Below are 12,003 nucleotides of genomic sequence, written 5' to 3' on the forward strand. Positions count from 1 at the left end.
ACTTCATTACAGACATTAACACCGTTTATTTTTACATTACAAGTTTTCTTTAAGTGTCATGTTTAAATATGCAAATTAGGCGTTATCATATTAAATATTAATACTGTTAATACATGTTTATTCTTATATATTACGTGTACTATCTGTGTTTCCTTCTCTTTCTGTTGCTATTGCTGTTAAGACACGTGGATTTCCCTACGGCAGTGTTTCTCAAACTTTTTCATACCAAGGACCACTTAACCAATAAAAAAACACTCGAGGACCACCTAACTCCACAAATATCCAAAAACACATCGTTTTTTACAAATCGCCTGAAAATGATACAAACAAGTGGCGACATGTGTGATGAAGGTATTTATCTGTGCTATATCATGCAATTGAAAGTGAAACTTAAGCTCGCTCCATTGCGGAGATATTCCCGCGAGAGTGCGGAAAACTTAAATGTATTTATTTATTTCAAATGTGAAATGTTACCAATATACTCACGGACCACTAGGGGGCGCTCACGGACCACACTTTGCGAAGCACTGCCCTACGGGGATGAATACAGGTCCATCTTATCTTATCTTAAATCCACGGTGAGTTAATATTAAACCGACTGGACATCGATCCCCTTTTTATTCAGAGCTCCGTAAAAACAAAGCCGTCTCTGTCCGTCTGTCATAGTTCTGGAGTAATTACACCGTTTTTGACGAACATAAATATTGTTTTCTTGCATCACTTTAACATTTTACGGGGGGAAATCTGCATTTTGTTACGAGGGCGCGGCATCCCTGTTACCAAGTGTGGACAAAACCATAGGCGGAGTTTGACATTTGTGCTTGGGGGGGCAAACATTTTTTACTGACGTCAGCACACAGTCCCAACTATTGCGTGGGGTGCTACGGATACAGTAGCAATAAAGCCAGCGCACACCGCACTGAGTATGACTTTTCCACATACGAACACAACTTGTCCCGTCATGCACGCCGTACACACACACACACACACACACACACTCATATGGCGGTCTCTCCCCCCAACAACAGTGCATTACATAGCTGTAAAACTCATCTGTGCACATCTTATACTTATTTGATAACTACTGTATCCCTTGGTTACTTGAACACGAAACATGATATTATTCAGATTTGAATTGTAACAATCATTTTATTACATCTATTAAAATATTGATATACGACATATTTGTATTGGAACAGTTTTAGACGTAGTAATGCTGTAACATATTTCAGCCACTAGGGGAGGCAATGCCCCCCCCTGCCCCCCCGCAAAATCCGCCTCTGGGCAAAACCCTGATATATCGATAAAATACTGCCTTAAAAAGTCAAGAGTGTCTATAAACGATCAAATCCATACATTATGACTAATAGTTACGGAGAGCCACCACAGCTTGTGAGGACACTTCAGCGAGGAGATGTTTAAAGTTTGAACACTTCTCCCCCGGAAAACAAAGAGTGCTGGACACGCGGAGACGAGGAGAAACCGGAGTTACCGCCTCTGAATGTTTTATAGCCGCCGAGCCGGGAGGATAAGTGAGAGTGACACCGGCTCTGAGAGGGGAAATGCAGATGTTCCTCGTCCTGTGTTTATCTCACCACGCTGTAGCTTCACTGATGCATGCACCCACAAGGGACAGAGGGACATACATATGGAGACATCCTGTCCGTCTATATGTTCTCCTGCAGCTTTCTTTACATATTTACAGATCTATAGTATGCTCTCATCCTGAAATGAATCGACGCTGAAACTGGTGTTAGTGAGGATTAAGGGACTTCTCTCCATATGATAATGAATTATTTAATTGTTGTGTCTTTATGTTAATTCCTTTTCTTTCTACTTTTTAACCTTTTCAAAGTCAGAACAGAGACCTTGATTAACTTCTTTGCAGACTTGTATCCGTGTAAAAAAAGAAAGGAAGCTCTTAAAGGTGATATTTACGTTTTTGTTGACATTCCTAACCACTCAATCCAACAACATTTCAAGACTTTCCAGGCAATTCAAGCACCAAAAACAGCAAACCTTGAGACATCTATCAAAGATAATTACTTCTTTAGGATGCAGATGGCTAAACGTAGTATATTTTCTAACTTTAAGTACAAACAATACTTTTCTCATAAGGTTATTTAAGGACTTTCTCAAAGCACGGGACCAACATGCAGAAAGCACAATGTTCAATTCACTAACGTTAAGAAAATAAATAAATCAAAACAACTTATCTTTCCTTTCCTGCACAGAATATATAAACTCAAGTTCTTTTTCTATGACCCAGGTGTATTTATTATGACTATTTTCAAAAGCTTTTAAAGCCCTATTTTGACCATATTTACAACGCTATAAGAATCTGTTGAAACCCTATAAAAAGTACGCTGAAGGAACACAAATAACCTTTCCTGTATTTTAAGCCGTGGGGCCTCACCTCCGCAGCAGCAGCTTGGGATGGTTCTTGCTCTCCAGGTTGCGGTCGATCAGGTCTGACAGCAGGTGCTTCAGGACGTCGGTGGCGTACTCCAGGCGGCTCTGCAGCGCCGTCATGATGAGCGACGCCACGTTCCCGCGGTCCCTCATGGAGAAGGAGCGTTGCATCTCCAGCGTCCGGATGAAGGTGAGCAGGAACACCTTGTTGTTGATGAGCTGCCCGAACAGCTTCAGAGCTTTCTCCGTGCCCTGCTGCCCGTTACCAGACACCTGCAGGAGAACCAGAGTCAGTCATTTAGATAAGCAAGGTTTCTCTTCCTGTCGTGGTGTTTTCCCGCCTTTTGTGATTGTCTGCCTCACAGCTGATTTCAAGCTATGTTTATTAAAGTGCTGCAGTGATATGTAATGGACCCTGAAGGCAGCATCTCCCTGACACCTTGAAAAAGCCACTGTGTTTTTGGATGATGTCAGAAAATAATATCTGTGTCAAACAAACGTTTATGATATACACAATTTGTTGAGCAGGATAATCTCCACATATAAACACCTCTTAAGGATTTCTGAAGTAAAAAGGACCTACATAAAGGAACTAGAGCACGGTCACATGACTTCACATCACCACCGCTAAGCTAAAGGAGGCTAATGTTGGGCTATAAAGGAACTACAGCACGGTCACATGACTTCACGTCACCACCGCTAAGCTAAAGGTGGCTAATGTTGGCCTATAAAGGAACTACAGCACGGTCACATGACTTCACATCACCACCGCTAAGCTAAAGGAGGCTAATGTTGGGCTATAAAGGAACTACAACACGGTCACATGACTTCACGTCACCACCGCTAAGCTAAAGGCGGGTAATGTTGGGCTATAAAGGAACTACAGCACGGTCACATGACTTCACGTCACCACCGCTAAGCTAAAGGCGGCTAATGTTGGGCTATAACGGAACTACAGCACGGTCACATGACTTCACGTCACCACCGCTAAGCTAAAGGTGGCTAATGTTGGGCTATAAAGGAACTACAGCACGGTCACATGACTTCACGTCACCACCGCTAAGCTAAAGGTGGCTAATGTTGGGCTATAAAGGAACTACAGCACGGTCACATGACTTCACATCACCACCGCTAAGCTAAAGGTGGCTAATGTTTGGCTATAAAGGAACTACAGCACGGTCACATGACTTCACGTCACCACCGCTAAGCTAAAGGTGGCTAATGTTGGGCTATAAAGGAACTACAGCACGGTCACATGACTTCACGTCACCACCGCTAAGCTAAAGGTGGCTAATGTTGGGCTATAAAGGAACTACAGCACGGTCACATGACTTCACGTCACCACCGCTAAGCTAAAGGTGGCTAATGTTGGGCTATAAAGGAACTACAGCACGGTCACATGACTTCACGTCACCACCGCTAAGCTAAAGGTGGCTAATGTTGGGCGTGATGACATTTAGTCGTCTCATTTAGACTCTTGTTAGCTTCCCCTCTGCAGCTGTGTTTTGTCTGTGTGATTAGTTCTGTCTATATATGCCTGTAACCAAACATAGAGACAAGGAATGTGATCTTTCAAAACAGAAACACAAAATCCAGGATCACGACATTTGATTTCTTCCGAGCTGAATGTGTTTTTGAAAATGTGTGTTTCTCCTCAACTTTTCTTCTTGACCTTGTCTCACCCAAAATAAAGATTTTTCCAAAGCCTGGCTCATGTTTCTCTGCCGGCAGACACACGGAGAGTAACTGAGAGGGTCCTAATCAATTATTGACCCGCGCTGCTAAAAAGCACCGAGTTGGCTGCCATTGCACTTTCAAGTCAGATGTCAAGTAACTTCCCAGAGTAAGACGATCCCAGAGAGGCACGGCTCTCTCTCTCTGTGTTTCTTTGTCACTGTTTTAAAAAAGTTTCACATCTAATCTGAGGACTTGGAGAATAGAAAAAGCCTCATTGTTATGTGTATTTACTAAAGGGCACATTTGACGTTCTTGAAGAAGAGGGGACACATGTTGAGGTAGAAGAGACTTGAAGAAGAGGGGACACATGTTGAGGTAGAAGAGACTTGAAGAAGAGGGGACACATGTTGATGTAGAAGAGACATGGAGAAGAGGGGACACATATTGATGTAGAAGAGACATGGAGAAGAGGGGACACATATTGATGTAGAAGAGACATGGAGAAGAGGGGACACATGGTGATGTAGAAGACACATGAAGAAGAGGGGACACATGTTGATGTAGAAGAGACATGAAGAAGAGGGGACACATGTTGATGTAGAAGAGACATGAAGAAGAGGGGACACATGTTGATGTAGAAGAGACATGAAGAAGAGGGGACACATGTTGATGTAGAAGAGACATGAAGAAGAGGGGACACATGTTGATGTCGAAGAGACATGAAGAAGAGGGGACACATGGTGATGTAGAAGAGACATGAAGAAGAGGGGACACATGCTGATGTAGAGGAGACATGAAGAAGAGGGGACACATGTTGATGTAGAAGAGACATGAAGAAGAGGGGACACATGTTGATGTAGGAGAGACATGAAGAAGAGGGGACACATGTTGATGTAGGAGAGACATGAAGAAGAGGGGACACATGTTGATGTAGAAGAGACATGAAGAAGAGGGGACACATGTTGATGTTGAAGAGACATGAAGAAGAGGGGACACATGGTGATGTAGAAGAGACATGGAGAAGAGGGGACACATGTTGATGTAGAAGAGACGTGGAGAAGAGGGGACACATGTTGATGTAGGAGAGACATGAAGAAGAGGGGACACATGTTGATGTAGGAGAGACATGAAGAAGAGGGGACACATGTTGATGTAGAAGAGACATGAAGAAGAGGGGACACGTGTTGATGTAGAAGAGACATGAAGAAGAGGGGACACATGTTGATGTAGAAGAGACATGAAGAAGAGGGTACACATGTTGATGTAGAAGAGACATGAAGAAGAGGGGACACATGTTGATGTAGAAGAGACATGAAGAAGAGGGGACACATGTTGATGTAGAAGAGACATGAAGAAGAGGGGACACATGTTGATGTAGAAGAGACATGAAGAAGAGGGGACACATGTTGATGTAGAAGAGACATGGAGAAGAGGGGACACATGTTGATGTAGAAGAGACATGAAGAAGAGGGGACACATGTTGATGTAGAAGAGACATGAAGAAGAGGGGACACATGTTGATGTAGAAGAGACATGAAGAAGAGGGGACACATGTTGATGTAGAAGAGACATGAAGAAGAGGGGACACATGTTGATGTAGAAGAGACATGAAGAAGAGGGGACACATGTTGATGTAGAAGAGACATGAAGAAGAGAGGACACATGTTGATGTAGGAGAGACATGAAGAAGAGGGGACACATGTTGATGTAGAAGAGACATGAAGAAGAGGGGACACATGTTGATGTAGAAGAGACATGAAGAAGAGGATTGTGCACAGTAGGTGACCTTTAAGATACTATATGTCCACTAGTACTAAGAAGGGACACTTTGAGCTCCAGGGTGCAGGACAGTCTGAGCCGAAGCACCGCTTCATGATCCACAGATAGAAAGATGGAGACGTATCATGACCAATCTCTCCTCCCCTGACACTTTCCTCCACTCTGTCCGTTCCTCACTAAATAAACTCATTTCCCAGCATGCCTCTGGCCCCCGGGGGAGTGTTAACCGACACCAGAGGAGCCATCGGTCCTGCAGGAGGATCAGGAATTACTCAGTTCATTACCTCTCATCCTGCAGCCACTGGTGGATGAAATAGCTGTGAGTTGGGACCCTGTTTCCCATGCGTGTCAGGTGTGTGTGTGTGTGTGTGTGTGTGTGTGTGTGTGTGTGTGTGTGTGTGTGTGTGTGTGTGTGTGTGTGTGTGTGGTTTGAAGGGATAATGCTATTTCCCCCCCTGCAGGAACTTGCTACTGCACACCGTCTCTTGTTTTTAGCCTCATTCTGACTTTCTCCTGTACGTTCTTCTCTCATTGGCCCTCAGACGTCTTATTTCCAGTCCCTGGCTGCGATCAAATATTGCATTTTGTTTTTTGACAAAGTAAAAAAACAAGTTCCCCTCCACACCTGAGCTCTGCTAAGTGCCCCGATAAACATTCCCGTTGTAATCTTGCAATATACTTACTCATATAAATAGTTATCGCCCAAATAAACCGTATTTAATTTTGTCTGAATGTACCTCCAGCTCTCTGAGCACAGGGTGGTCCTCGATGCCGGGGAACAGGACCCTCATGGCGTACGTCCTGTAGTCCAGGTGGGGGATCCCGGCCCGGTCCAGGTCGCTCGTCAGCTCGTTGATGTCCGTCTGCAGCTCGGCGAAGGCTGGGGGGAGGAGGAGGGACATAACGTTAACAATGAGGGACATCAGATCTGGTTCATTTTAGTTCCGATAGGCTGACACTCCTTAAAGGTCCCCTATTATACTGTGAGTACTTCTACTTTTACTCAAGTACAAGATCTGAGTACTTCTACTTTTACTCAAGTACAAGATCTGAGTACTTCTACTTTAACTCAAGTACAATATCTGAGTACTTCTACTTTTACTCAAGTACAAGATCTGAGTACTTCTACTTTTACTCAAGTACAAGATCTGAGTACTTCTACTTTAACTCAAGTACAATATCTGAGTACTTCTACTTTTACTCAAGTACAAGATCTGAGTACTTCTACTTTTACTCAAGTACAATATGTGAGTACTTCTACTTTTACTCAAGTACAAGATCTGAGTACTTCTACTTTAACTCAAGTACACAATCTGAGTACTTCTACTTTAACTCAAGTACAAGATCTGAGTACCTCTACTTTTACTCAAGTACAAGACCTGAGTACTTCTACTTTTACTCAAGTACAAGATCTGAGTACTTCTACTTTTACTCAAGTACAATACCTGAGTACTTCTATTTTTACTCAAGTACAAGATCTGAGTACTTCTACTTTTACTCAAGTACAATATCTGAGTACTTCTACTTTAACTCAAGTACAATATCTGAGTACTTCTACTTTTACTCAAGTACAATACCTGAGTACTTCTACTTTTACTCAAGTACAAGATCTGAGTACTTCTACTTTTACTCAAGTACAAGATGTGAGTACTTCTACTTTTACTCAAGTACTAGATCTGAGTACTTCTACTTTTACTCAAGTACAAGATCTGAGTACTTCTACTTTAACTCATGTACAAGATCTGAGTACTTCTACTTTAACTTAAGTACATTATCTGAGTACTTTTACTCAAGTATTCAACGTTGGCTAAAGCTGCCCCATTTACTGTTCTTTGTGACAGTTGATTAATGCGGACTGTCCACGACCCTATAAACAAATACACTAAACTAATATATGTTCTGTGACACCGACCTTCTTTGCACTCGAGGGCGACTCGTGACTCCAGGTTGTCCATCTGCATCTGCAGGCGCTTCAGCGTCAAGTCGTTTTCCCGGGACTTCCTCTTGTAGGCGATGAGGACGAGGATGACGATGATGAGGAGGAGGCCTCCGCCTGCCGCGATGCTGACGATGGCCGGGAGCGTGAGCAGGCTGTCGGACATGATGTGGACCGAGCCGGGGGAGACGTGGAGACCCCCCACCTGGACCTGAGGAGAGAGAACAGTACAGTAAATACATTACTTCCCTTCCAGAAGATGGTGACATCACTATGGAACATTCCTAATGGCTGGCGCTCCAACACACTGTACGTGATACGCTAAGGGGGCGGGACATCTCTAAGTGGTTGACCAATCGCAACAGAGCCGGCCAGCTAACCAATCAGAGCAGACACTTTAACATCAGCAGGAGAGGACTCTTTAAAGTAGAGACACTACATACTGATATACACCTGAACATCAGCAGGAGAGGACTCTTTAAAGTAGAGACACTACACACTGATATACACCTGAACATCAGCAGGAGAGGACTCTTTAAAGTAGAGACACTACATACTGATATACACCTGAACATCAGCAGGAGAGGACTCTTTAAAGTAGAGACACTACATACTGATATACACCTGAACATCAGCAGGAGAGGACTCTTTAAAGTAGAGACACTACACACTGATATACACCTGAACATCAGCAGGAGAGGACTCTTTAAAGTAGAGACACTACATACTGATATACACCTGAACATCAGCAGGAGAGGACTCTTTAAAGTAGAGACACTACATACTGATATACACCTGAACATCAGCAGGAGAGGACTCTTTAAAGTAGAGACACTACACACTGATATACACCTGAACATCAGCAGGAGAGGACTCTTTAAAGTAGAGACACTACATACTGATATACACCTGAACATCAGCAGGAGAGGACTCTTTAAAGTAGAGACACTACACACTGATATACACCTGAACATCAGCAGGAGAGGACTCTTTAAAGTAGAGACACTACATACTGATATACACCTGAACACAGCAGGAGAGGACTCTTTAAAGTAGAGATACTACATACTGATATACACCTGAACATCAGCAGGAGAGGACTCTTTAAAGTAGAGACACTACACACTGATATACACCTGAACATCAGCAGGAGAGGACTCTTTAAAGTAGAGACACTACATACTGATATACACCTGAACATCAGCAGGAGAGGACTCTTTAAAGTAGAGACACTACACACTGATATACACCTGAACATCAGCAGGAGAGGACTCTTTAAAGTAGAGACACTACATACTGATATACACCTGAACATCAGCAGGAGAGGACTCTTTAAAGTAGAGACACTACACACTGATATACACCTGAACATCAGCAGGAGAGGACTCTTTTGAGATATATTTCGCAGTACGAGTATATGTGTGAGTTTAGAAGCAGAAGAACCCACAGAAAAGACAGAAATAGAGAGTAAAGGAGAAAGTATGGTAGGGGGGGGGGGGGGGGCACTGACCATGATTTTGTACTGTCCGGTGAGATTTGGGGGCTCACACAGCAGCTGGCTCTCGGACACGGTGACGGAGCAGGGGGTCTCTCCGATCAGCACCGTGTAGTTCAGCTTCACCCCTCCAGAGGCCGGGGGCACCAGGTTTCTGCCCTGAGGGGGGGGGGGGGGGGAACCATTTTTGAGATCAAAACCATTTTTTAAAACCCACAAAGCTAACACACACACACACACACACACACACACACACACACACACACACACACACACACACACACACACACACACACACACACACACACACACACACACACACACACACACACACACACGGTAGATTACCTCCCAGCTGCGGCCAAATGTGGCTCCATACTGAGATCAAACAAGGTGAGATATATAAATATACATTTCACAGAGAAATAAGGGGGGACAGCTGGCCATCAGGACGGAAAAAATACATTTAATTCCTCAGAGAATTCTGCCAGAAACAACCCCTATAATGAGAAATACATTCCGGTGATATTTGGTGTAAATGTTGGCAACTATTTTAGATGTAGTCTTAAGACGAAAATGGTTATTAGTTTGTCACATTTTAGTCCTTTTTATCCTTCATAGTTTTAGTCGACGAAAACTCAAAACGTTTTAGTCCAGTTTTAGTCGATGAAAAATCATTACATTCTAGTCAACTTTTAGTCAAAATGTTTTCTCTCTTCAAAATCAGGGTGACAGCATCAAGTGTTGAAATTCGTAAAGCAACATTTCACTCTCTTAACACTTTACTTGTGTAATATCTAGGGATGGATATCATTAAGGTTTTTAACGGTACTACTACTCTTACAAATCTGTGTGCATGCCGCTGCTGCGTGTCTGTTAGGCCCCGCCCCCTGCACACAGAGAGAGAGGCCCCGCCCCCTGCACACAGAGATAGAGGCCCCGCCCCCCGCACACAGAGAGAGAGGCCCCGCCCCCTGCACACAGAGAGAGAGGCCCCGCCCCCTGCACACAGAGAGAGAGGCCCCGCCCCCTGCACACAGAGAGAGAGGCCCCGCCCCCTGCACACAGAGAGAGAGGCCCCGCCCCCGCACACAGAGAGAGAGGCCCCGCCCCCTGCACACATAGAGAGAGGCCCCGCCCCCTGCACACAGAGAGAGAGGCCCCGCCCCCCGCACACAGAGAGAGAGGCCCCGCCCCCCCGCACACAGAGAGAGAGAGGCCCCGCCTCCCGCACACAGAGAGAGAGAGGCCCCGCCCCCCGCACACAGAGAGACACAGGGAGATCGCTCTTCTGGAGTGAAGAGAACGGAAATAATGATATTGCAAGTTGGAAACGTAAGATGCATTTTGACAGACAGACACTTGGGGGAAAATATCCTGCGTTTTGAATGTCCGATAGTCCACCATTAACACCTTAGTCCCGTCTCGTCAACGAAAACTAAATATATACATTTCGTCATCGTTTTTATGATCAAGAGTCTATTTTTAGCTCGTCCTCGTCTCGTCTTAGTCGTGTAAAAAAGGCCGTTGACGAACATTTTTCGTCATGGTTTTCGTTGACGAACATTTTTCGTCATGGTTTTCGTTGACGAACATTTTTCGTCATGGTTTTCGTTGACGAACATTTTTCGTCATGGTTTTCGTTGACGAAATGAACACTGGCACGGTTAAAGGATCTCAGGATAGGCTGCGTTTGTGTTTCCTGTACCTTGAGAATAATGGGAGATCCAGGTTTCTGCTCCAGGACCCCCGAGGTGCTGAGGGGCTCGAACACGGGGTTGGGGTAGTACAGCAGGTTGGTGTTGTTGTAGACCAGCAGCGCCTGAACGTTATTGAAGATGAAACCAAACTCATCCGCGTGCTTCACTGAGTCCAAGGTGGGATTATACTCCGCCATCAGGGAGGGGGCGAAGCAGCTCATACAGGTGGAGTTCAACACCTTGCACACCTGAGGGGGGGGGAGGGGAAGATGGAGAGTTATTCAACTGTGATCTACACATCATGGTATAACCAGAGACAGGAAGTAAACACTGAAGGGGACAGCAGGAGAAGACAGACAGGAAGTAAAGACTTAGCAGAAGAAGACAGACAGGAAGTAAACACTAACGGGAACAGCTGAAGAATACAGACAGGAAGTAAATACTAAAGGGAACAGCAGAAGAAGACAGACAGGAAGTAAACACTTAGCAGAAGAAGACATACAGAAAGTGAAGACTTAGCAGCAGAAGACAGACATGAAGTACACACTAAAGAGAACAGCAGAAGAAGACAGACAGGAAGTAAACACTTAGCAGAAGAAGACAGAAATGAAGTAAATACTAAAGGGAACAGCAGAAGAAGACAGACAGGAAGTAAACACTTAGCAGAAGAAGACAGACAGGAAGTAAACACTTAGCAGAAGAAGACATACAGGAAGTAAACACTTAGAAGAAGAAGACAGACAGGAAGTAAACACTAAAGGGAACAGCAGAAGAAGACAGACATGAAGTAAACACTAAAGAGAACAGCAGAAGAAGACAGACAGGAAGTAAACACTAAAGAGAACAGCAGAAGAAGACAGACAGGAAGTAAACACTAAAGAGAACAGCAGAAGAAGACAGACAGGAAGTAGTCCTTTTTATCCTTCATAGTTTTAGTCGACGAAAACACAAAACGTTTTAGTCCAGTTTTAGTCGATGAAAAATCATTACATTCTAGTCAACTT

At 44.2% G+C, this 12,003-nt stretch overlaps 1 protein-coding gene across 1 annotated transcript in view; it reads right to left on the reverse strand.

Moving 5' to 3' along the window:
• Positions 1-12,003, reverse strand: part of plxna2 (plexin A2) — a gene marked incomplete at its 5' end in the record, with an annotated part of 185,735 nt that overhangs the window by 39,053 nt on the left and 134,679 nt on the right. Inside the window, 5 exons of the mRNA XM_034078338.2 lie at positions 2,417-2,685; positions 6,606-6,748; positions 7,781-8,015; positions 9,315-9,458; positions 11,008-11,247. Coding sequence (XP_033934229.1) covers positions 2,417-2,685; positions 6,606-6,748; positions 7,781-8,015; positions 9,315-9,458; positions 11,008-11,247 — 1,031 coding nt within the window. The remainder of the gene's footprint in view (positions 1-2,416; positions 2,686-6,605; positions 6,749-7,780; positions 8,016-9,314; positions 9,459-11,007; positions 11,248-12,003) is intronic.

The sequence above is a fragment of the Pseudochaenichthys georgianus genome, unplaced genomic scaffold (assembly GCF_902827115.2).
Source record: "Pseudochaenichthys georgianus unplaced genomic scaffold, fPseGeo1.2 scaffold_413_arrow_ctg1, whole genome shotgun sequence".
Classification (NCBI taxonomy): Eukaryota; Metazoa; Chordata; class Actinopteri; order Perciformes; family Channichthyidae; genus Pseudochaenichthys; species Pseudochaenichthys georgianus.